The sequence below is a fragment of the Bombyx mori genome, chromosome 4 (assembly GCF_030269925.1).
Source record: "Bombyx mori chromosome 4, ASM3026992v2".
Classification (NCBI taxonomy): domain Eukaryota; kingdom Metazoa; phylum Arthropoda; class Insecta; order Lepidoptera; family Bombycidae; genus Bombyx; species Bombyx mori.
In genome coordinates, this window is record NC_085110.1 from 4,282,198 (window position 1) to 4,307,131 (window position 24,934).

Consider the following 24,934-nt stretch of genomic DNA (forward strand, 5'->3'; position numbering starts at 1 on the left):
GAACTTATATCTCAAGGTAGGTAGCGCATTTACGTTGTAGATGTTCATGGGCTCCGGTAACCACTTAACAGCAGGTGGGCTGAGAGCTTGTCCACCCATCTAAATAAATAAAAAAATAACCAAGATAACCAAGCGTTACAAACAAATAAAATATTAAATTTATATAGTTCATACTTAAGCTTGCCTCTAACGATAGCGACATCGACTGCTGGGAAACTACCTACATAGTTTAACTATTAGCAATACAGGAAAATAAATATTTAGTCCTTTGCAACATAAGGTGCACTATAAAAACTATTATGGTCATCTGTAAAATAAAACATTACTTGAGTCGTCTATTATCAAAGGTGGCAATCTGTGCATTTGGACAAAAAAAAATTATTGATATGTCAATACAGATTGATTTGAATATAATCGTCTCCTTCAAAGAATACGGTTCAAAATCTGCATTAAATAAAGGTTAATAGTTAACCTGTTATTTATCTAAGATGTCGTTCCGAAGAGTTTTGTGACTGCCAATGGAATACAAAGTCAATAATTCGTTTTTCTGATTTACCAATCATTGTCCAAAAGTCAGATTGCCGGCTTTGATAATAGTCGACTCACTTGTAATATGGAATTATTATTCTAGATTCAAATTTAATAAATAAACAGACGCATATGGTACAATAAATACCTAAAAGTTATATTTATCGAGAAATCAGCACTAGAACGCGAGACCTAAATGATTAATCCTAATCTAGATAGTGCGATAAACACAAACAGATAAAAAATAATGTGCTTTCATCGTTTCACATGTGATTGTAACACATAGACGACGAATAACGGACAATTTTTAAATGACAGGTCGTTTAACACTGTATCATCTCATTTTTTGTCTACTCTGTCACGTGTGGAAGTTGTATTGTGATAGTGGCATTTTATTTTTGGGTTTTTTCATCTGACGAATGCTTTTATGATTAGTAGAACTTTAATAAATTGATTTTACATGATTTTAAAAAGTTGACTACAAATTATTTCAGAGCATTAAAAAAAAAAATTACTATGATTTTTTAATCAATTTGGCGGCTTTCAGTTTGTAATGTATACCGGACTCCGGTAACCATTTAAAATCATATAGGCCGTAAACTCGTCTCGCGAACCCATCAGCATATTGGTATAATGGAATTTATGAGGAAATAGTATTGTTGCAACGCCTCTCTGGGCGAGTTCGAAGCAGTCCACAATCTATTAGTAATTAAATGTACATATTTGCGTTTCTAAAAATATTGGTGATGCCTATAATTCCTTTAGAGGAAAGGGGTATAGCGTGAATTTCAATTATTAGTAAAGTCAAATTTTTACTTTTTTTTATGCTTCAAGTATTACTGGTGGCCCGAAGGCCTTTCCAGTTTCACCAGGACAGGAAAGCCAAATGTCGAAGCCAGCTAAAACGCAAATCTCATTTAAATCAATAATAAACTAAATACTAATCTAATTAAAATGCTATTATTACTCAGATACATGATACATCTCTAAAAGGATATTATGACATCAACCAGTGTTGTGCTAACAAAACAATTAATTACTTAGCAAGGTTCATATTATTAAGGTCACAAGTACAAGATTCACACGAGGATAAAGCCGGAAATACATTTGCGAGCTTACTTTACATCACCGCGGCACGACGTACTGTTGTGCATTAAGAGTCAATTAGTTACGTACATAAGTGTACAGTCTAGAAATTTCCGGAATAAATTGTTTAAAGCAACTTGGACCACGGGATAGAGTATTACATAATTATAGGTTAAGCTTCTATTACTATGGGTAATATAAAATGTCTTCTCATATAAAATACTTTAGAGTGGTCATAGTAACATTAGAGGAAAACTATAACAAAAATTATACATTGGTTTTTCAGTTCATCATTTTGTTATTGTAGATGTTTTGCTAATTTATGGTTTTCTGATTTTAAGCAACGCCTCGTCATCGTAGCTTGATTGGTCTTCAGATCTAGAAAATACAAATGGAACGAACCTTATTCATTCCGTTTGCGTAAATTTAATTTTCGAACATTTAGTAAAATATGCCAGCGCAAAATTAGCGTAAATTATTACGATTTTTTTATTACCTATATTAGCGTAAATTAGAAACAAGATTTTGTGATTATATACGGTATATTTATACCACTCATACCGCGACACCACTTTCATGTTGTGATAGAATACGCAGGATCCTGTTTATCATTTGCTAGTAATAGTTCTAGCTTAAACACCAAGTCTGGTTACTAAGTTACAATTTTTTTAGGCCATTGGATTCTTTCGATAATTCTTTCGTATACGTGTTATAAAGAAAACTGATTTAAATGGGTCATTTGAGTCTATTTGCGACTAGACTGCGCCACTCGTCGTTTGGAAGTGAAATAACCAAGATTCAAATTAAAGAATCGACGACCGAAGCTAGTTTTTTATTTTTATTGTTAGATGAATGGACGAGCTCACAGCCTGTTCAGTGGTTACTGGAGCCCATAGACATCTGCAACGTAAATGCGCCACCCACCTTGAGATATAAGTTCTAAGATTTCAGTATAGTTATAACAGCTGACCCACCCTTCAAACCGAAACGCATTACTGCTTCACGGCAGAAATAGGCAGGGTGGTGGTACCTACCCGCACGGACTCACAAGAGGTCCTACCACCAGTACAAAGTAAAATGTTTGTACGGAAAGATATTACGAATGGTATAGCTAAATTTTTATTAATTTTAAAAACGTAGAAACAGACCTACCTGTTAACGATTCTTTGGAATCAGGTGGCGTTCTTTTTACTGTTATTGCGGCTCTAATTACTTGTTTACCTACAGGCGTTTATGTCGTAGTAACCGTTTAAACTCCCGGTATTTGAATGACGATTGATTGATGGTTTATTAAACCATCAATTAATCGTCATTCTTCGAAAGTAATATTTCTTTACAAGTACATTGAAGATTTATATATCAATGGAATAATAATGATGAAATTCGTGAGTTTTTTACACAAACATGGCCATATCCAAAGTCGTAAAATGCTCCTTTCCATTTAAAAATTAAAACAAATTAAATTTTTCTTGGTGTTTTATCACTGAGAACATGTATGACCAGGATATTTTAAAATAGTAGGCAGCAGGTATTTCAGAATAGTAAGTAGTAAGTATTTTAGAATAGTAGCTTGGCTTGACGCAGATAATAGTGATTGACAAATTATATAACAAATACATAAAAAATGGAATGGCCAGTATTACAATATGATTGAATTATCAACCTTGTATACAAACAGTGGCAACATTCATATAATATAATATTGGTGGATCCTTTGTTGGTCTGCTGAGTAGAAATAAAACAAGTATTTGAATCTCATACAAATCTTCTGATTAATGTGCAATTTATCAAATAGAAAATATTTCAAATATATTGATTGCTATAAGCCTTCGGATTGATTGGCAACAACTTAATAATTAAATTCATTGCATTATTTGCTTAAGATAGATTAGAGATGTTAGTCCTATTTAATTATCCTCACTAAAATCTGTTCTGTAATCTATACTGTCTGAATTGGTGCACCTTTAATTTTGATTCTCATCCAAATCTTAACTCATTGTGTTTACTATTGATTATGGACATCGTCAATTTCACGGCACAGTCAAACTACTCTCTCCTCATGATTTCTAACTACCAAGACTGGGGTAAGTTAATTTTGTATATTTAAATTAATTATTTATTTTATATCTCAAGGTGGGTGGCGCATTTACGTCGTAGATGTCTATGGGCTCCAGTAACCACTTAACACCAGGTGGGCTGTGAGGTCGTCCACCCATCTAAGCAATAAAAAAAATATATATATTAAGACTTATAAATTGATCATCTATTGTCCAAACAGTAACCACTTGACTGGGCAAAACTATAAATGAGTTCATTAACACATGCTTTAAGATGTGTTTACCACACAGCACTTAAGATTTTAATCCCAAGGAGCCACAGTTAAAACAGTAAGTTCAATTTGTTTATTTCTTCTGTATGTATTCATGTGGGTGAATAAATCAAAGTAATCAAAGTTTGTTAAGATATTTATATACAAATAAACACCGTATTTAGAACTCTGCTCCACTAGACCCCTAAGAATAGTATGGAAATAAAATGATGAGTGTGTGCTTACAAAGATGTTGTTTACTACAGTTACAAGTGTCTTTTTCTTCTAATTATATCATTTATTAAAGAAAATAACACTTCATCTAGTTTAGCCTATTCTTAAGTGTTCTCAACAACAGTAACTAGCAGACTCAAAAAGGTCAACGTCCTATCCGCGAATCTTAGTTCAAAACGAAAATAAAACATTTTTCTAATTTGGCTAACTAGGACAGAGAGTGGTGGTATTGTGTTCACATGTAAACATTTTCAGTACAGTTTGAAGCAATAAAATAAAAACCCACTCAAAGTTATCGAAAAACAAAAACACATGTGTACATCTAAAGAAACGTAAATAAAATATTCTCTCACTGTTATCAGCGCAACTACGTAATCTTAATATCGTATTTTATGTTTCTCGGAAACATTATATGCAGTCAGTAATAGGTATACAGACCGGAAATCTTATTACCTATCTGCGCTAGGCTATCACAGGTACCGATCGATTTGATGACAAATAAAGATAGCGTCGCCGATACGCATGCCGGTATACAAAAATAAAACATTTTTATGATTCTTAAGCTCTCTTCTACGTCGTCTATACGTAAAACCGGCCCAAAATAAATTAATAAACACAGAAATGCACCAGCATTTATTTATAAAACTTCGACTTACCAGCAACAACTGTATCACTCAAGTCATATTTCACAGGTTTCGGAAAATCTCTAAGTTTACGTCCACTTAATTTTAATTCACCACTAAGGTACGCATCTTCCAAAATTCTTTCTAATGATTTTGTTAACTGACTATGGATATTACTTTGCCCGTTCATATTTCCACTCACACACGGCCCTAACACGGCCATATTCTTTTTAAACTAAAACAGAAAACTGTTTTCAGCTTTTTCTTTTTTCTGTAAGTTGGCTAAGCGCAAATTGTATCGCACCAACTTCAGATTTATTCGTTCAATATTAAAGCGGTCTAATTTTGAACATATACTTTATTTATTCTATATTTTATTTGATTTTATATGTTATTAGATTTTTTTTTATTGATTTGATAGGTAGACGAGCTCCAACCCACCTGGTGTTAAATGTTTATCGGGGCCCCATAGACATCAACAACGCAAATGTCGCCATCTACTTTAGACATTATTTCTAAAGTCTTAGTTTTTACAGTACAACGGTTGCTTCCCCAAAATGAAACGAAACAATGCTTGGCCCTACAACCAATTATTACGCAAGCTATAATTTAGCAGGCTTTATTTTTAATGCATGATATCATTTCTTCGCCTTAATAGACAACCGTGAATATTTGTTATGTATGTATTTCCAAGTGTTATAACCTTTAGGGCACGACGCGACGACTTCAAAACTTTTATATACGCTATACTATTTTTACTATATTTAACATTTAACTAATTAACAACTATTAGAATTTATTTAATCAAGAAAAAGAAAATCCATTCATAATTTTATTTCCAGTAATCGAGAATTGATTGACCAAAAAATTGACGCTATCGTCAGAAGGCATGGGCACCAACATAAGAATTAAACAAAATGACAGTAATGTATATGTGACATTGACAATTGACATTTATTTACAGTGCAATTACTTTAGAATTGTATAACCTAAAAATCCACTGAACTGTGATAATAAAATTAGAATTATTTATAATATAATATTTTAAAATGACAATTTCTTATGCATTTCGTTTAATAAATGCGCTTAAAAATACAAAAAAATCGAGTGTATTTCAAATTGAGGTAATCATTAATTTTATGATACTATAGGAAATAATATCATCCGGCACATTTACGTAATTTTTGGTTTCTGTTTTAAGCTATGAACTACCCTGGATAAAAATACATTTGGCATGTGTTTCTCAAACTTATATATGGCATAGGAAATAGCTTCTCTAGAGTCGCTGTAAAAATATTTTTTCCCATGAGTGCATAATGTTTCGATCGTTTTATCTGTCGGCATGTGAGCTCATATTATGATCCAGTAAGCTCATTTTAGTAAGCACTGTATTTTAAGCACTAATTGTGCTGTCTAGATGCTCCAATTACTATTTAGCAGCATGAGATGTAAACTGCTTCATGGATAAAACATATAAGTAATAAAGTGAAAAGCCAAAAAGTTGCCTCACTTCACCTCATCTCGCACATGTAAGCAATACTATAATGCAGTGCATACCTTGAGCCATAAATACACCATAACAATAACAGAGTGTTAAAGTAGAAAGTAGTAGCAAGACGGTTGAAGTAAGACCGTAAGAAAATTTGTTTTTAATTGTCTATTGTTTTAATTATGCCCATGACTCTTGAAACCTGAAAGAAACACTAAATCCTAACTTGATTTATTTTCTGTGAAATTTTGACATGTTTTCTCCGCTATGTATTTTCCGTTTATCTATTCACCAAAAAATATTGTATATCTAGTTACAGAAATATTCATCACATGTCAAATATGCAGAACACAAACCATTGGAAAATATTCGAAATATTGGTATATCAGCTCACATAGACTCTGGAAAGACAACACTCACTGAACGTATTTTGTTCTATACTGGACGAATAGACCAAATGCACGAGGTTAGTTGCGTAGTTACAGTATAGTTAATTAATATTAATTTAATTAAATTAATTGACATGCACACAAGCGCGTCATCTGCAAAATCCGCTGAGCGGACTGAACTGATGGTGCAATAATGCGGTTTGATGCGCACTGTGGAGACAATAACATCTAATTTCACATTTCATTATTACTCGATTACTCAAATGTCTTAATCTGGTTGTAGAAAACGTGATGTATCTCAAATGATCTCAGAATGTTGTTGTATATATTTATTTTATTTTATGAATGAACCAGTACAGTGAAAATGTTAACAAAACATAATTTTGATGTAATGTGTTAATTTTCGAAAAGTAATTTCATTGATTATCTTGAAAATCTTAATCAGGTTAAAGGTAAAGACAATGTTGGTGCTGTTATGGACTCAATGGAGTTGGAACGTCAAAGAGGAATTACAATACAGTCTGCTGCAACATACACTATTTGGAAGGAACATAACATTAACATTATTGATACTCCAGGACATGTAGATTTCACAGTAGAAGTAGAAAGAGCATTAAGAGTTTTAGATGGGGCGATATTGGTGTTGTGTTCTGTAGGTGGTGTTCAGAGCCAAACTTTAACAGTCAACAGACAAATGAAACGGTATAATGTACCATGTCTTGCATTTATCAATAAACTGGACAGATTAGGAGCTAATCCAGAAAGGTATGTAGTTATTGAAAACAATATGAAATTAAGAAATTAGTGCAGTAAAAATCAAACCCGCAAAACTATAATTTGCATAATTACTGGTGGTAGGACCTCTTGTGAGTCCGTACGGGTAGGTACCACCGCCCCGCCTATTTCTGCCGTGAAGCAGTAATGCGTTTCGGTTTGAAGGGTGGGGCAGCCGTTGTGACTATACTGAGACCTTAGAACTATATCTCAAGGTGTGTGGCGCATTTACGTTGTAGATGTCTATGGGCTCCACTAACCACTTAACACCAGGTGGGCTGTGAGCTCGTCCACACATCTAAGCAATAAAAAAAAAAAAAAATCATTGTTATTACTTCGCTTATATTTTTCTATTCAAACTAATTCGAAGATTTTCAAAGTCTATGTTGCCTACAAACTCAGTATTAGAAGTTTTCACAATACAACATCTATGTATATTTATATATAAGGCATAAGTATATTGGTTAGGTTAAAAAGATTACACTGTTTATTTGGTATGGACCTGACTTAATACCTGGTTGGACTCAAGGTGACTGTCTCCAAAAATGTAATTTATGAAACTGAACCAAGCATTAGGATGCTTATAATTCAGCTCTTTAGGCACCTATTCTTTATATATACACTCTGTTAGATGGACAATGAGTAACACATAGATTACATAGCAGCATTCAATTAAATATAAGATAGAAGATTAAAACATATTCTATAGCATATGTAGGATAAGTTTGAATAAATGATTAAAATAAATTTCAGAGTACTGAAACAAATGCGTTCAAAATTAAAACATAATGCTGCATTTATACATCTACCAATTGGCTTAGAAAAAGAGTGTCAAGGAATTTTGGACCTTGTTGAGGAGAAAGCTATATATTTTGATGGTGAATATGGCGAGCATGTGCGGCTCGATGAGATTCCACAAGATCGTAGAACCGAAGTTAAGGAAAGGAGACATGAATTGATTGAACATCTTTCAAATGTAGATGAAACATTGGGTAAATATTATCATGTATATATTTGCATAAAAAGTACCTAAATTATTTAAATTGAATCAATATGTGGCGGGTAGCCATCATACAACGCAAGATAATTGACAGATGCCTGAATCTCGCTTACGACATTTTCAAGATAAAGCGCATATATACAAGTTCCGAACAACACCATTCGGACCGTCGGTCTACCGAGCAATAACACCTGCTCGGTGGAAGATCTTCCCTTTGTCGTATATACCTACAAATACATTTGCTAATATAATTTATTTTATGTTGCATCTCTTAAATATCTAGTGCTAATAGTGATTAAATATTTTATAGGAGAGTTATTCCTAGAAGAGAAAACTCCGACAGTCAATGATCTCAAGCAAGCATTACGGCGTTCCACATTAAAACGAGCATTCACTCCAGTGCTTCTGGGTACAGCTCTAAAGAATAAGGGAATTCAACCCTTACTGGATGCTGTGCTCACATATCTACCGCATCCAGGAGAAGTAGAAAACACTGCCTTGTTAAATGAAAGCAAAGATGGTGAAGGCCAAACCATAGTGTTGGATCCGACTAGGGATAATAAGAAACCATTTGTTGGTTTGGCATTCAAGTTGGAAGTGAGCAAATTTGGTCAACTCACATACTTGAGGTGTTATCAAGGGATGTTGAAGAGAGGTGACCATATATTCAACGCCAGGACTTACAAAAAGGTTTGAATTGAAAATATTAAATTACTTTTTTTTTTATTGCTTAGATGGGTGGATCATCTCATGGCCCACCAAATCCAAAAACGTAAATGGCTCCACCACCCACCTTGAGACATGAGTTCTAAGCCTCAGTTTTACAGTACAATGGCTACTCCATCCTTCAAACCGAAACGAACAATTAAACTATCACAAACCACACCGAACAATTAAACCATCACAAACCACGTGCGAAAATACTCGATCGATGAAGCGAATCCTTCCTTTTAAAGCGATCGGTTGCATGTTTCCTAAAACACGTAATTTTTTTAGGTAAAAATATCACGTTTAGTCCGCATGCACTCGAACAACATGGAAGAGGTTAACGAGGTCCTGGCCGGTGATATATTCGCGTTGTTCGGTGTGGACTGCGCTTCGGGAGACACATTCGTGAACGATGCCAAACTGCAGCTCGCAATGGAGTCCATACATGTTCCTGACCCAGTCGTGTCCATGTCCATCAAACCGAAGCAAAATAAAGACAGAGATAACTTTTCTAAGGCTGTTGCTAGGTCAGTATTATATTTTTGATCTTAGAATAATTTCCGTTACCCAAACCTGATCTAATCTGAATGGAACATATTATTCATAATTTAGTTAGACATGCTCGTCTGCTTACGGCCCACCTGATGGTGATTGGTTACCGTTGCCCATGGACTTCAGCAAATGCCAGGGGCAGAGTCAAGCCGCTGCCTACGGGTCAGCCCGCCTGATCTAAAGTGGTAATCGGATGATGTTTATCTGTGCTTCAAAATAATATTAGTTGGTTCTATTGATTGAACATCATTAACATTAATTTACCGTTTTATTCTTTTAAGATTCACAAAAGAAGATCCCACTTTCCAATTTCATTACGACTCCGACAATAAGGAAACTATAGTGTCCGGTATGGGCGAACTCCATCTTGAGATCTATGCTCAAAGAATGGAGAGAGAATACAACTGTCCGGTCGAACTTGGGAAACCCAAGGTTGCTTTCAGGTGAGTGTTACTGAATCTATCTTCTATCTATATATATAAAAATGAATTGCTGTTCGTTAGTCTTGCTAAAACTCGAGAACGGCTGGACCGATTTGGCTAATTTTGGTCTTGAATTATTTGTGGAAGTCCAGAGAAGGTTTAAAAGGTAGATAAATATGAAAATACTTGGAATTAAATAAAAATAACAATTTTGTTTTCCCATTGATGTGCCCCTCGTCGGACGGATTCCTTTTGTTTGATTTAAGTTTATTTTATACAAAAGTTTAGGTTTTTTATGTATCGATTGAGGCACTATGAAGTCTGCCGGGTCAGCTAGTATTTAATAAATATTTAATAAAAATACATTTTAGGATTTAAGTATTTTTTTAAGAGACGTAAATATATTAATCTGTGTGTGTAGGGTGTTGGTACTCGCCTGGGTTTCAAATATGCTACCATTATTTACTTCTAGTTTACTTTCGTCATGAATAGAAAACTAGTCACTTCCCTAAATTTATAAAACTCGTCTCACTTATTTTATACTGGTTTAAATAATTGAGCTGAGTTTCTCGCCGGATTTTCACCGAGTTGCGATTCCGATCCGCTACTAAATGCATTTGCGAAGCAGTTGCCCTTGAGCCGTAAGGTCTCCTGTGAAGGCGCTCGGGCAGCTGTTAGGAAATCCCACCCCTCCCGGCAGAGCAGGTGCTCTCCCATCTGTCCTGATGAAATTTTAGCGATCTTCAAGCCACTATTATATTTGTTGGCTAATGTTTGCAATTAAATTTGCAGGGAGACGCTGATTTCGCCTTGCGCTTTCGACTATTTACATAAGAAACAGTCGGGCGGAGCTGGCCAGTACGCACGAGTCAGCGGCATCATAGAACCTTTACCTCCTCACCAAAACACAGGTATGGACCGACTTGCGTTATCTTTGACCAGTAACATTAATTTGCTCTCGTAATTAGGGACATAGAGCCAGATATCCACTGTTACCGCTTTTCAACAAACTGGAACGCATTACTGCTTCACGGCAGATATAGGCAGGGTGGTGGTACCTACCCGCGCCGGGTCTCAATACGCTCTAGCACCAATAAAATATTTTTAGTAAAATTAAAAACTGGTGGTAGTACGTCTGGTGAATCCGCACGGGTAGGTACCACCCCCCCGCCTATTTCTGTGGGTTTGAAGAAAACAGCTGTTGTACTGTTAAAAGTAAGACCTTTACAACTCACATCTCAAGGTGGGTGGCGGCATTTACGTTTTAGATGTCTATGGGCTCCGGTAACCACTTAACATCAAGTGGGCCGTGAGCTCGTCCACCCATCTAAGCAATAAAAAATAAAAATATGTTTCAGTACTCGAATTCGTTGATGAAACTGTGGGTACGAACATTCCCAAGCAGTTCGTGCCGGGTGTTGAAAGAGGTTTCCTGGATACATGCGAGAAGGGCTACCTGTCCGGGCACAAGGTCTCCGGTGTGAAGTTCAGGCTTCAGGACGGAGCCCACCACATTGTGGACTCCAGTGAGCTGGCATTCTTCTTGGCAGCTAAGGGGGCCGTCAAGGATGGTAAGAGATTTATATGATTCCAAGATGTCTTTATTTAATAGGATGACCGATATCGTTGACAACTTTTAAATAAAGCCGACTAGATTATCTTCAAGCCTCCCAAGAGTTTTCACATATATCCCGCTGTGTATGTTCAGCGATTATTTATAGCTAGAAGCTAGCTGAAGTATTCATGAGGTTTCTATAAGTTTTCATAATATATGTTAAGACCCTATAATCCTGTATGTCCTATCATTTCCACTATGAAGCTAGAACTTAGTCAAAAATATCTAAGAATTTTAATTATTTTGTACCTTCTTTTATTTTTATATTATCTGTTGTTTTTGTCAGCACAGATAACGTATGATATTTGACACATTATAGAATCCATAGAGATACATAAAATGTTCTATAGTTTTTTGCTAGCAATGGTTTTTTTTTATTGCCCTTGTAGGCAGGCGAGCGTACGGCCCACCTAATGGTGAGTGGTTGCCGTCGCCCATTGACTTCAGCAATGTCAGGGGCAGAGCCAAGCCGCTGCCTACCGAAAACATTCCGTTTCAAATCGTAGGATGTTATCCATGCTATTATATCTTCAAACTCATACTGAAGCCTACGGGCTCCGGCTGGCCGAGTCGACTGACAACCCGTCCGACTTCTCAAATAATAGTCCAGTCATTATAGGGGCTTGACCTCGGAAAATCGACATACCCAGTATATTATTACCACATAAAAAATTGTATTTTGGCATCCTAAAACAGTTCTCAAAATTCACATATAATTAGATGGTCACAAGTTTTAAAGTCAGGGGTCAAAGGTCACCAAATCGATAGATTTTCCGAGATATACCTCACCACCTTACCTTACCTTTAATGGTGGTAGGACCTCTTGTGAGTCCGCGCGGGTAGGTACCACCAGTAGGTTTGCAGGGTAGGGCAGCCGTTGTAACTATACTTGAGACCTTAGAACTTATATCTCAAGGTGGGTGGCGCATTTACGTTGTAGATGTCTATGGGCTCCAGTAACCACTTAACACCAGGTAGGCTGTAGGCAATAAAAAAAAATGCCCTTAATTTGGCCTAAAATGACTGGACTATAAAGGGAATTTTTCATTTAATTTTGCATTGTCGCTTTCAGTTTTCGACGTGGGAGCGTGGCAGATACTCGAACCGGTCATGTTCGTTGAAGTAACGTTGCCGGACGAGTTCCACGGCACGGTGGTCGGGCAGCTCAACAAACGCGGCGGCATCATCACCGGGACCGAGGGGGCCGAGGGCTGGACCTCCATCTACGCCGAGGTTCCTCTCAACAACATGTTCGGATACGCCGGAGAACTGAGGTACGTTGAAAGTATCGTCATATGACAAAGGGAAGGGGTTTGAAGGGCGGGGCAGCCGTTGTAACTATACTGAGACTTTAGATATCTCAAAGCTGGTGGCTGTATTTACGCTGTAGATGTCTATAGGCCCCGCTAACCACTTAACACCAGGTGGGCCGTGAGCTCGTCTACCCATATAAGCATTAAAAAAAAATATATATATACTAGTATAGTACTTAAGTAACTCAGTATGATGATAGGTGAGCAATAGCGCACAGCACGGCAGACGTACCGAAATGTGTACTGCCCGCAGTTTCCAAGATTGTCGATGCGCTGTCGAAGTATCTCCGAAGGTTCGTTCCTGATCTTGCGGACTGAATGGTAAACAGTCGACGTCGCCTAAAACACGTCATTACGGATCACCTCAAGCACCGGTCATCGTTCTCGTCGAACTCGACCCACAGACACAGCCCACTGAGTTTCTCGCCGGATCTTCTCAGTGGGTCGCGATTGCGATCCGGTGGTAGATTCTGCGTAGCACGACTCTTGCTAGGGCTAGTGTTAGTAACGACGTCAGGTTTGAGCCCCGTGAGCTCACCTACTAGTTAAGGCTATGCTGAAATGGTCTGTCAAGACAATCAGCTTAGGTAGGAATAAAAAAAAACCGAACGTGTTTTTGCGACAATAGCGTATGATGGCCTAAAATCACAAGCAACAGCGATTTTGTCGTCATTGTAAGGCGGTTGCCCAAGTAGTGGCGGATAGGTGAGTCGCCACACTCCTTACACAACGGAATCACTTGAGCTGGTACTGGTATTATTTTACAAGGCGTATTTAATGGTGATGGGGCTATTGCAAGCTCTCAAGAGTAACTAACTACCACCATCCGGACTATTTCTGTTGCTAAGCAGTCATGTGAAGTAATTACGCATAGTTTTTTTTTATTTTATTTTTTATTGCTTTGATGGCTGGATGAGCTCACAGCCCACTTGGTGTTAAGTGGTTACTGGAGCCCATAGACATCTACAACGTAAATGCGCCACCCACCTTGAGATATAAGTTCTAAGGTCTCAGTATAGTTACAACGGCTGCTCTACCCTTCAAACCGAAACGCATTTCTGCTTCACGGCAGAAATAGGCAGGGTGGTGGTACCTACCCGTGCGGACTCAAAAGGTCCTACCACCAGTTTTATTACACAAAGTTGTATCTTCAATTGCCTTTGTATGGGGACGAGCATACGGCCCAACTAATGGTAAGCGGTTACCGTCGCTCATGGACGTCATCAATGCCAGGGTCACAGTCAAATCGATGCCCATATTTTATGTTGTTTCTCTTAATACAAATCGTCTACCCAGGTCAATGACTCAAGGTAAAGGAGAGTTCAGTATGGAGTACAGCCGGTACTCGCCTTGTCTACCGGACGTGCAGGAGCAACTGATCAGGAAGCACCAAGAGGAAATGGGGCTGCTACCAGACCAGAAGAAAAAGAAAAATTAACGCCCGTAGAAAAATGATTTTGTAAATTATTATTATTATTATTAAGATTTATTTATAACAAGAACTACCTAATTACGATGTTATTGTTTTATTTTTGTTTTTTTCGTGATCTTGAGGTTGAAACTTTTGCAATTAACTGGAGTTAAATGGAAGGTAAAACCTCTATTTGTATTCAACGTGTCCGTAATGATTCATTAAAAAATGAGTCCGCGTTGGTTGTTAGTGCGACATGCTAAAAGATCGATGTGCGTACTAACCCACAGACACAGCCCACTGAGTTTCACGCCGGATTTTCTCAGTGGGTTGCGATTCCGATCCGGTGGTAGATTCTGCTAAACAATGGTCTTGCTAGGACTAGTGGTAGCAAATTCTCTCAGCTTGAGCCCGTGAGCTCACCTATCGGTCCGTGAGAAGTTAAAATAGCCCCATAGGATATCAACGAAAAAAAAAGGAATTAGATACCCAGACAAATACATATCTGTACATCATAAGGAATGCCCGAAATATCAATCGAGTTCACGACTCAGTCGTCAAAATGCACCAATATATAAATTGAAATAAATAAAAGCACTTTCGTTAACACACCACATTTAATATCAATAAAAACGATACAAATCCGTAACAAACATACAGCCAGGTACAAACATTGATGATTAACTTTAACCGACCAATGATAACATAATAAATGGTATAATTGATTCAAAATGCTTAATTACGACTACTTCACTAAATTCTAGTCTTGGTTTATAGTATATCGGGTAGAGGTACACAGCACTTTCTACTATAAAAGTGACCAATTAGGGTGGCGCCACTGTAGCAAGAGGTGCAATTTCAAAAATAGCGCCTTGAAAATGAAGATTTTTTTTTTTAATACATCACTCGCTTTATAGCTGCTACATCCGTATCATATCATGGCTTTCTGAGTTGTAATTTGCCACTTACAGCGGGACACTATTTCAACATGTCTCTAATATAAGACAGTAAGACAGTTCTTACGTCTACACGCCATGCTTTATATGTAAATAAGATGTAACTAATCATACCTAATTTTATTTAGATAATCGAAAGTTTAATTTTGTTTTTGTAAATTGACAGTTTACGTAGATTCATTATTAGGCTAAATTTTAGATCGAAACGTAATTTTAAAAACTAATTTTGTCTTTGGATTTTAAATCGTTACAAAATAAACACTTACATGTTTTTAAAGATTAACAAATAAGACAGTACCATAAAACATACATTTAAACTATCAATATTTTGAGTTACTTACTATGATTTAATACAAATAAATGTGTCTACCTATTAAAAATCATACAAACTGGACACAAGTACAATTCTTTCCAATTTTCTAGAATTATTTTATGTCCTGTATCGTTCTCAGTTTTGAATATACATTCTTCCATAGAACAAGTGTTATGATGTCATCACATTAGATCAAACAACCCCTGACGAGGTTTCTCAACGGAAGGCAACAACTTAACATTACCGATTTCTATAAACGATTGCGACACTCATTGTCGAGTGCGTTTTCTCTTCAATTATTAATCTATCTGCATATTTCAAAGCGATCGATTTTTTTAAAGGGGATTTTATGACCTGGTAACTAAGACCTTTAGTCCATGTCTTATTTTAATTTATATTATATTCTTATTTTTATGAAAAATGATGAAATGAAATGAAGATGATTAATTTGAGACATTCATCAACTGGGATGAAATCAAATGAAATGAGATGAGATGATATGGGGTGAAATATAATCTCAGTAAAATGGTGGTCATTTACTGAGACTTTTTCATTGGACTTTTTGGAGGATCCCGAGAAGTGACGTCCAGCGGCTTTGTTTCATTTTCCCACATTTGTGCACTTTCACAGATATTAAACAGTTAATAAACCACCGTTATTACACATTTAAACCTTAAGAAACACTAAACAGACAAAATAAAATAAATCACACAACTTCACTCCTCGCGTTCCCGCCAAAAACCAAAGTGATCTATGAAGCAAATCGGTCATAGAATACACGTTGGTAGATACTCTGTGCACATTCTTGTCTATAATAAAAAAAAAAATGTCGAATTTATAATTTTTAACGTATAAATCTTGACTGACTTGAAGATCAGATTTTCTTTAGAGGTATTTAATCGAAAAATAATTGGTAATTTTTTAATTCCTAATTGACTGGTATATTGTTATATGCTTTTTCTTCACCCAAGACACACATATTGACCGTCTGGTTTTGCTTTCCATTTAGATAAGAAAAAATAGCACATTTTTATAATTCCTATTTATAACGAACTGTCGTTTTTCTGAATACAAACAATACGTCTTATGATTTTGCTAACCTACATCACACATTATGTTCTAATACGTAGAGACTGCTGCTATATTTGGCACTTTTTTTTTGCGAGTAACTAACAGGGCCTCCTACTTAGATAATACAGTTATACATTTATTACAAAATACCTACCTATAGCTAAAACCTATTGGAGGCGCTGGAACTTGGAGATAATTGAGTCTCTAATGACACATGACTTTTAATTAACATCATGCGAATGCAAAAGGGTTAGTGCACAATCTACCACAGGCACATAAGGTCCTTTTCCTCGGTCTCATTCATAATTAGATGCCTTCAAGGATCTTCAGGTCTTGGGCCATAGTGGCCAGTGGAAAAGACGGACCTGGTACTGACTAGACATCTATAACAGTACAGAGGTGCTTAGTAGTAATTTTTATAATCTACGATATTCCTATTATACTAAATATTAACAACTATGTTCTGAAACTAACACCGATATTTAAAAATAAAGTATACACAAATACTTTACTGGTGGTAGGACCTCTTGTGAGTCCGCACGGGTAGGTACCACCGCCCTGCCTAATTCTGCCGCGTAGCAGTAACGCGTTTCGGTTTGAAGGGCGGGGCAGCCGTTGTAACTATACTTGAGACCTTAGAACTTAAATCTCAAGGTGGGTGGCGCATTTACGTCGTAAATGTCTATGGGCTCCAGTAACCACTTAACACCAGGCGGGTTGTGAGCTCGTCCACCGGTATAAGCCACAAAAAATTATAATCTGATTCTATAAAAGACGGTAGGAAATAAATTTGGCCATAATAAAACTAAACCTTTTAGACTTCGAAACGGTGTTACACCGAGGTTTCGGCAGACGTATTATTTTTTCCAGATTCACTCTTTTTGATTCCACCGCTCCACGAGTCCTTGCGCCTTACAATATCGCTCTGGAAATGTTCAGACGACGAATACATTCAAATTGTCACGTAAATATAAATACACATCTTTTTTTTTTCATTGTAAGGGCAAACGAGATTGCTTAAACAATGCCCATTATTATTGCCAGTAACAAAATAAATGACAATTTAAAAAAAGAGGACAACTTTCAATGCGTTAACACGATTCTTGATACTAGTAATGTAAGCTAAACTTAATATTTACAATTTCATGCAAATGACTCATTTCTGGCGGTTCAGATGTTCGTACAAAATTAACCTGTCTGTAGTTTTTAATTTCTTTGTACTACATCAGATCAAAACCTAAATTTTTAGATATTATTTATAGAAATCATTTCCTGATAATGCTCAAGTATCTAGAAACGATTACAATTTAATATGGTTAATTAAAAAATTGGGATTATTTGATATTGGACCTTTAATGTCAATGTAATGAGTCTTAAATTCCATGTTTACATTGAATTTGAAACGTTAAAGTTATTTTTCTAAGCTCAAAACTTCAGAAATGTCGGTCATTTTAATTTCTCAAGTATTCTCAAGGTATTTACGTCCATACTAACATGCAAACCTAAGGATAGGTAAAAATACAATAATAATACACCACACCCGAACGGATGTCTTTACACCAAAACAAAATACTAAGTGGTAAAATTAATTTTAGCCGCTTAAATTTTTATAAACAAATATTAACTTACTTCTAAAACTATATCTATCTAAAATAAAATTTTAAATTAATTATTAAATATTGCATTAGATTTTATGGACAAATAAAACAAAAAATTATGATATTATTAATTTTAACTTAAATTAACAATTTAAATTAAGTAGGTTAGAATGTGTAAAAAAGCGAAAATCACAAACACGTCTAACATTGCATTAATATTAGGTTAGCTACAGTTTTAACCAATTACCAAATTGATATAAACAAAATTATTCAAATCATAACAGTATTAAACCATAACACTATTAAGTATGTCATGAAATATTACAGTTTAAAAAGTGAATTCCATGCGCGTAAAACTCATTTAAACTAATTATTAAACATGCAGTGGAACCTTATAATAGTCGTTGACGAGATCTATACATGCTCGTTAAAATTTGGTGTCAATGACGCACACCTTAACCGATGGATCGTCTTCTTCGACTTCGTCCATTACGGACAGTCTCCTTTCGATTTCCGTTTGTGCATTTTTCGACATATTTTTTTTGTGTTTATTACTGAAATAATAATTCAAAATATTAGTTGCGTGAAGCGGTGGTTTGAAACTTCACCTTGTTGTGTACGGTTTGGTATTTCAGCCTATCTATAAAGATAGCAAGACATTCGCGTCCTTAGTTTTGTAGATAACGTTCATTTTCTTAATGCACTTAAGATTTTGATTACTGAATGTCACCGCCCATTTTGAGACTTAAGCTCAGTTGTATAGTAATTACTGAAATTAAATTTCTTGCCGGTTTAACACTATTCTTCCAACGTGGATGTAATTCATGAACGAGTGCTAAGTACGTATTTGATTAGCAAAATTGGTATTTGCTTGCGGGATAAAACATAGGCACTATCACATCGCTTGTTACGTGTACTCCTGAGAGAAAGACACTTGGTATCATATCAGTGGGCGGAAGCGTTGTTCCGTTGCCTGAACTAATTAGTTTATTTACCACTTTATTTCTTTTCTGCCTATTTATTCGACAGTAAACTGGACGAAGATTATGACCCCTTAAAATATCAAACACATTAAAAATACTTACTTTTTCTTTCCGGATTTATTCTTATGATCGTTACGACTCTTATTATTGCTATTAACTTGTTTCCATATACCAGTTTTGTTTACCTCCTCTGAGATATTGATAGAGGTGAGCGGTATGTTCATAATATTTCCATTAATAAGTGGTATCTGTAGGTTTTCTTGGTATGCTGGAGGATTGCTCTTATTTGATTCCTACAAGGAATTACCCTAAGAAACTTTTAAAGTACATAGGACATTTGAAATCATAGCAAAGCTTTACGACATTACTTTGTAATGGTTTAAAGATAAATGAAGACAAAAATTAAGAATCTAACTTGAAATTAAGGAATATAAGCGATTGGATGAAAATAAAAAACGGTAATAATACGCGAATGATATTTATTTTGCGACAAAAACATCACTACATACAACTACAAAAACATAAACACGAAACTGTGATAGTGCGATAATAAAAGTGAGTACATGATTTTTGGAAATGCTTGGAATTAATATCGATGGCAAAGACGTAATAGTTTTGCATGCCATCCCACCTCAGCATCGCCAAGTTCTCGCAGCTCGTCCTGATTTCGCTTTGTCATTTCCGGCATCACGTCGTCCAGTATTTTCAGTTCCCTCCTCGTAAAGAAGCAGTCTAATGACTTTCTTATTCCAATCATAACGACCAACATTAAAGGGAATAAAATCGACGTCAGAGAGAAAGATTTTATTACCCACAAGCAAACGAGGCAGGTTAATTGTACTGCGGTAAAAAGATGGACGCGTCGTATAGGCACCTAGAACATTCATATATTTATAGTAAATTTCGATGCGATATTCTTTCGCGTACATATTATCACTTCAGCTAAACATACCTGTCTTAAAAACATGTGGTCTGGCTGGTATTTTTGAGGCATAAACATTATCAGAATCCGATCGAAAAATTGTAAGCCTTTTAGTGACGCTACACCCATATACAAGAAGACTCCAAAAAGTACCGGCATGGGAATGTTCCTTAAAACCGGTGTCAATACAACCGAGCAGCCTATGGTCAAGAAAATCAGTATATGGGTAACTCTTTGCTCTCTGACTCCTAGAAATTGCGGCTTTTCTCCGGGAGCCGCACACTCCGATTCAACTTTCAATGAATTCACATGATTAATGCTAAGAACCGTGGCCGCTACGAACCACGGCAAACCCATAACGGAACAGATTTGTATTAATATGGCCAAAACGAATAAATCCAAATGGTAGCCGCAGCCTTTCTTCAGTTTGTTCTCTTTACGATTCACGATAACAGCAGTTATTTGTTGGTCCATGAAAATAAGTATGGTGCCCAATAGAGCGGGCAGTAAGGCTGCCAAGGCTGACCATATCGGGTTTCCATTGAATGGTGTAATAACCCAATCTCTCGTGGGCAACGTTGGCTTTAATTCGGATGGTACTTCGAGTTTGGGAGTTTTGACCCCAACTTTATAATCCAAGAATGACATTGATAATATAGCAATAATAACTGAAAAGTCGCTTATGACCTGTCTTATCTGAAACAATGAGGCTTTAATCAGTGAATACATTTGAAAAAAAAAACACTGGAGTAAATCTCTAAACGTACCTTCGATGGAAAGAATAGTGAGTTTTTAAAGTCCTTTAATATAATTGAAATTGTGAACGTTCCTAGAAACAGTATTATGGACATCAGAAAAACGTCTGGTACATATTCCTTTGTATGGCATCCTTCTCCCGTTAGCGTTCCATTGTTTAACTGAAAAACATTTTTTTATTGTATTCTTGATGTTGATGCGCTGCACGAAGCAACATTAAAATATAATACTACTCTTCTATTTTTCTTTCTAATGCAAGTTCTATATTTTTTCCTATTATTGTGGTAAGTTGTACTGGATTGCGTAATAAGTAATTACTACATGTACCTGACAAGACTCCTTATCAACAGTGGACCAATTAAATTGCTCCGGTACTCTAGAATAATTGGTTGGTAAACAATAGCACTCGTAATTGAAGCCTTCGTCGGCGCGTGTCTTCATAGGATATTTCTTTCCTATAGATATAACGTTTTCAACTGCCTGTAATAAACGTCTTTATTATTAATAGCGTAATAATTTATCCTGTTTTATCAGAGGAGTTGGAATAAAAACGTCGGAGAAAGGAAAACACACTAGTTTGATTCGGATCCTCAATTTGTTCTTTTGTTTCTCATACCTAAGCAAGCTAAATTTAAAAATACAGCCAGTCATAGACCAAAAATATCTTTTTTATTTTTCAGAATTAATATATATTATAAGAGATAATATGAATTTCGTGTCAAACACATAATATAAAAGTAATTGATAGGCCATTTTAGCGCATTTACAGATCTTTGGTATTCAGGGCCTAGGTATAAGTTCTATATAGCTAAGTGCCCGTCAGTAATCTGTTATCAGACTATTTACCTTATAAATGAAAATGAAGGCTATTAATGTGGCAAAATTTTCCTCTGTAAATCTTGTTATGTAACAAACAAGCGCACTTGCGTCGATCGCGACCAATATGATCAAAATAACCGTGATCCACGTCCCAATGCAAAATCTAAACGACATATAATTCCAACCTATTTGTCTGCAAAATTCAAATACAATCGTTTCAAAAACCAATACGGGCCCCGTCGAGCCCAAAATCGTTAACGGTTGTCCGGAAAAGAAACCATAGCCCATTCCACAGACAAATCCCGATACCAAAGACTCCATTGCTGCCATATTCTTTCCAGTCGCCTCGCCAAGTAGTCCGCCAAAAGTTATTATGGGTGATAGACATGCAAAATACAAAAATATCCACGAGGCAATGCATTGTAGAGCTAAAGCGTCTTTGAAGTCCGACCAATACCATGGCATTTTTCTTTTAAGATCATTTATTAGGCCACCGAATAATCGTCCTGTTCTTGCTAATCCTGACTCTTCTCTTTGCTTTTGCTCCTCTTCTTCTTCGTCTAATTCATCTTTAGGATTATCATTAGGACGTTTCCGAGGATCTTGCGAGGGTATAGCTGCTGGTGGTTCTATACGGATGGCCGGGTCCCACTCACCTGGTGGTAAAACTGTGACAGCATCGAGAAATTCATCTATGCCAGCTAATAAATGATCCCTCTTTTTAGCTCGGTAAGCGACTTCGTGAAATATTTCATCGGACATCAATGTGGCCATAGCACGGCCGATTTCATGAAAACTCGAATTGCTGTTTGGTGGTCCTAATAGAACGAACATAAACCTGGTCGGGACTGGTACTTCTGTTAAATCACCCATGATGGTCCCGGTTTTAAGTCTTACGAATGCTGATAATGTTTTTTCAAGGAAATCGACTTCTCCAACTAAGATATTGGAGGCCTCCGCTCCTGGTGGAATTTTTCTCATAAAATTTAAATTACACTTATGATTTATATCTCCGTTCAAGTGGAGATCGCCTGTACTCTGATGGCGATTCATTGAAACGCTGCTTGGACTCTTTACCATGCCTTCGTCGCTGGCACCACCTAAAACATAAACTTGAGTTTCATAAAACCGCAACAGAAGCAGAAACATAACATTTAGTCGCTGGCTTAAAAGTGCAAAAAAATGTTAACCAAGCTTGTTAAATTATCATACAAACGTACACAATAGCATTATGATGATATTTATATCACGATACAAATGTAATGCAGATTTCAATAACGGATTATTGTATTGAATTGGGACTGAAGAAAATAATTTTGAAATTACACCTATAATTTCACGAATCGTAGACAGAAAAAGCAGTACTGAAACTGATAGGTACTGAATTGGATGGCAAAATGCAAAATAAACAATTAAACAATACAAAAGAAAGAACATCGAAGAGGATAAGCGGTTACCCGCGTTAGGGATGCCTAGGAAACGACTGAATTCTCCTTTGTGAGAATTTCCACTTCCTGTACCGCCTTCTTCCACTGTAATATAAAGACCAATATTCAAGAAGTTTTCAAATTAAATCCGTCCGAACATACATAATCTTACGTATTATATTAAACCATCTTCAAACAAATATTTACAATTATAATATTTACAAAATTTATATTAGCCAAGTGGGTGCACTTCTATCATTGTGAGAACCGAGGCTGTGAATTGAGTGAGCCAATATTCACACAGTTTTTGCCATTTTCACGCTTAGCTAACCTGGAACAGCTAGGTAGCAGCCTCTTTCGTCGGCTGCCTGGAGTAGAGCCGTGTGAGGTGATGAGGTGGACCCTCGACAACTCCTCGAACTGGAGCGTCGAGAGCCACCATCCTGAAAATCTGAGTTCACCCCACAATACCTTCCATATTAATTTAAAAAAAGAAATCGTAAAACAAATATAAGTTAATGAAACTAAGACATATTTATTTTATTAATCAAAGAAACTTACTTTTACAAGAGGAGTGATTGCGGCCAATGTCGGCCAGCGATCTAATTAGAGGTAGCCTAGACATGTTATGGTTTCGTCTTTCGTGTTGATGTCTGTGACGTCTTAGCAGTGCATCCTTAACTTTTTCTCTAGAGTCATATCCAAGCGACCCATCGTTCACCATGCTGTTCAATACATTATCCGCTACCTGTTCTAGTGAACTAGCTTCCATATCCAGTATAACAGAGCCGTTTAGGATCAGGCTGCGGAGTTCGAAAAGCGAATGCAATGATAAAGTGGCAACGTGTGGCTTAGACCAACGATTGCCCCCTTCTTCGACGTCTTCTTCGAATTTGATCCATCGAGCTGTCTCTTTCCATTCCAGTTCGTCACCCTCTTTGACCAATTCTTCCATTTCGGAAAATAAAGGATGAGATTCAAGTGTGCTATCATCGACATCCTCGCCAAGTATGAACTGCACTCTCTGTGCTGGTGGAGTCACTGGAATACAGAAGTGTTTTTTTTTCTCTAAATTATACCCTCAGGAAGATATCAGAAATAAATGACACTATAAAATTTAAAGTGCAAAGAAATTCAACCAATAACACATTTACCCGGCGTCAAATCTTGAATTATTAAGTTTATGAGTTGTTTAATTCAATCGTCGGTTCAAACTTTAAAAATCATTACGTAAGGAGAACAATGCAAGTACAGAAAATGTGTGTAAATTCCAACCAAAATCTAGAGCAACATCTATGGAATCATAAGCGAAACAGGGTGAATAACATGCGTATGTCACGAATGAAGTCGTCGAAATCCTTGAAAGATCATAACAATGGAATGACAGTTTAAAGCATAAGAGGGCTTAGAAGAAACGGCAGCTGATGTTAATCTTTCTAATTCTTACATGTTTCTCCGTCGTCCGTAACGCTCAATCTTCTGACGCGAGACATTATCGGGGGCCCTAAGGATATCAATGGTATTTGAGATCTTTATTTTTTAATTGTAGGTAATCTATGAATATCAAGAAACGTCACTTAACACGAGACGCCATTTTGAAATTTGTCATAACAGTAATTCCACCCTTCCGTCTACGC

The 24,934-nt window shown here is 36.3% G+C and overlaps 3 protein-coding genes and 1 long non-coding RNA gene across 8 annotated transcripts in view; 2 read left to right on the forward strand and 2 right to left on the reverse strand.

The window, feature by feature from the left end:
* Nucleotides 1-5,067, reverse strand: part of LOC101736598 (leucine-rich repeat and calponin homology domain-containing protein) — a 76,379-nt gene extending 71,312 nt beyond the window's left edge. For 2 of the 4 annotated variants that reach the window (XM_062668082.1, XM_038021829.2), the window contains exon 1: nucleotides 4,813-5,016. In XM_062668082.1, the coding sequence (XP_062524066.1) occupies nucleotides 4,813-5,002 (190 nt within the window). In that variant the 5' untranslated portion in view covers nucleotides 5,003-5,016. Of the gene's footprint in view, nucleotides 1-4,812 lie in introns of all 4 variants that reach the window. The other 2 variants (XM_038021828.2, XM_038021830.2) reach the window with 2 other exon arrangements.
* LOC134198741 (uncharacterized) overlaps nucleotides 1-24,934 on the forward strand; it is a 434,518-nt gene that overhangs the window by 221,537 nt on the left and 188,047 nt on the right. The gene's annotated exons all lie outside the window — the stretch shown is intronic.
* Nucleotides 5,699-14,557, forward strand: LOC101738219 (elongation factor G, mitochondrial). Its single transcript, XM_038010643.2, has 11 exons — nucleotides 5,699-5,903; nucleotides 6,582-6,734; nucleotides 7,103-7,422; nucleotides 8,185-8,423; nucleotides 8,742-9,121; nucleotides 9,428-9,666; nucleotides 9,973-10,134; nucleotides 10,906-11,024; nucleotides 11,472-11,684; nucleotides 12,801-13,002; nucleotides 14,338-14,557. The coding sequence occupies exons 1-11, from the start codon at nucleotides 5,829-5,831 to the stop codon at nucleotides 14,477-14,479; spliced, it is 2,244 nt and encodes a 747-aa protein (XP_037866571.1). The 5' UTR covers nucleotides 5,699-5,828; the 3' UTR covers nucleotides 14,480-14,557.
* Nucleotides 15,051-24,934, reverse strand: part of LOC101738350 (sodium bicarbonate cotransporter 3) — a 64,772-nt gene continuing 54,888 nt past the window's right edge. For both annotated transcript variants that reach the window (XM_038010665.2, XM_062668080.1), the window contains exons 4-14: nucleotides 24,745-24,801; nucleotides 23,859-24,338; nucleotides 23,328-23,402; nucleotides 21,898-22,970; nucleotides 21,379-21,531; nucleotides 21,063-21,212; nucleotides 20,326-20,991; nucleotides 20,005-20,247; nucleotides 19,476-19,666; nucleotides 18,845-18,944; nucleotides 15,051-17,717 (exon numbers count right to left, since the gene is read on the reverse strand). In XM_038010665.2, coding sequence (XP_037866593.1) covers nucleotides 17,625-17,717; nucleotides 18,845-18,944; nucleotides 19,476-19,666; nucleotides 20,005-20,247; nucleotides 20,326-20,991; nucleotides 21,063-21,212; nucleotides 21,379-21,531; nucleotides 21,898-22,970; nucleotides 23,328-23,402; nucleotides 23,859-24,338; nucleotides 24,745-24,801 — 3,281 coding nt within the window. In that variant the 3' untranslated portion in view covers nucleotides 15,051-17,624. The remainder of the gene's footprint in view (nucleotides 17,718-18,844; nucleotides 18,945-19,475; nucleotides 19,667-20,004; nucleotides 20,248-20,325; nucleotides 20,992-21,062; nucleotides 21,213-21,378; nucleotides 21,532-21,897; nucleotides 22,971-23,327; nucleotides 23,403-23,858; nucleotides 24,339-24,744; nucleotides 24,802-24,934) is intronic.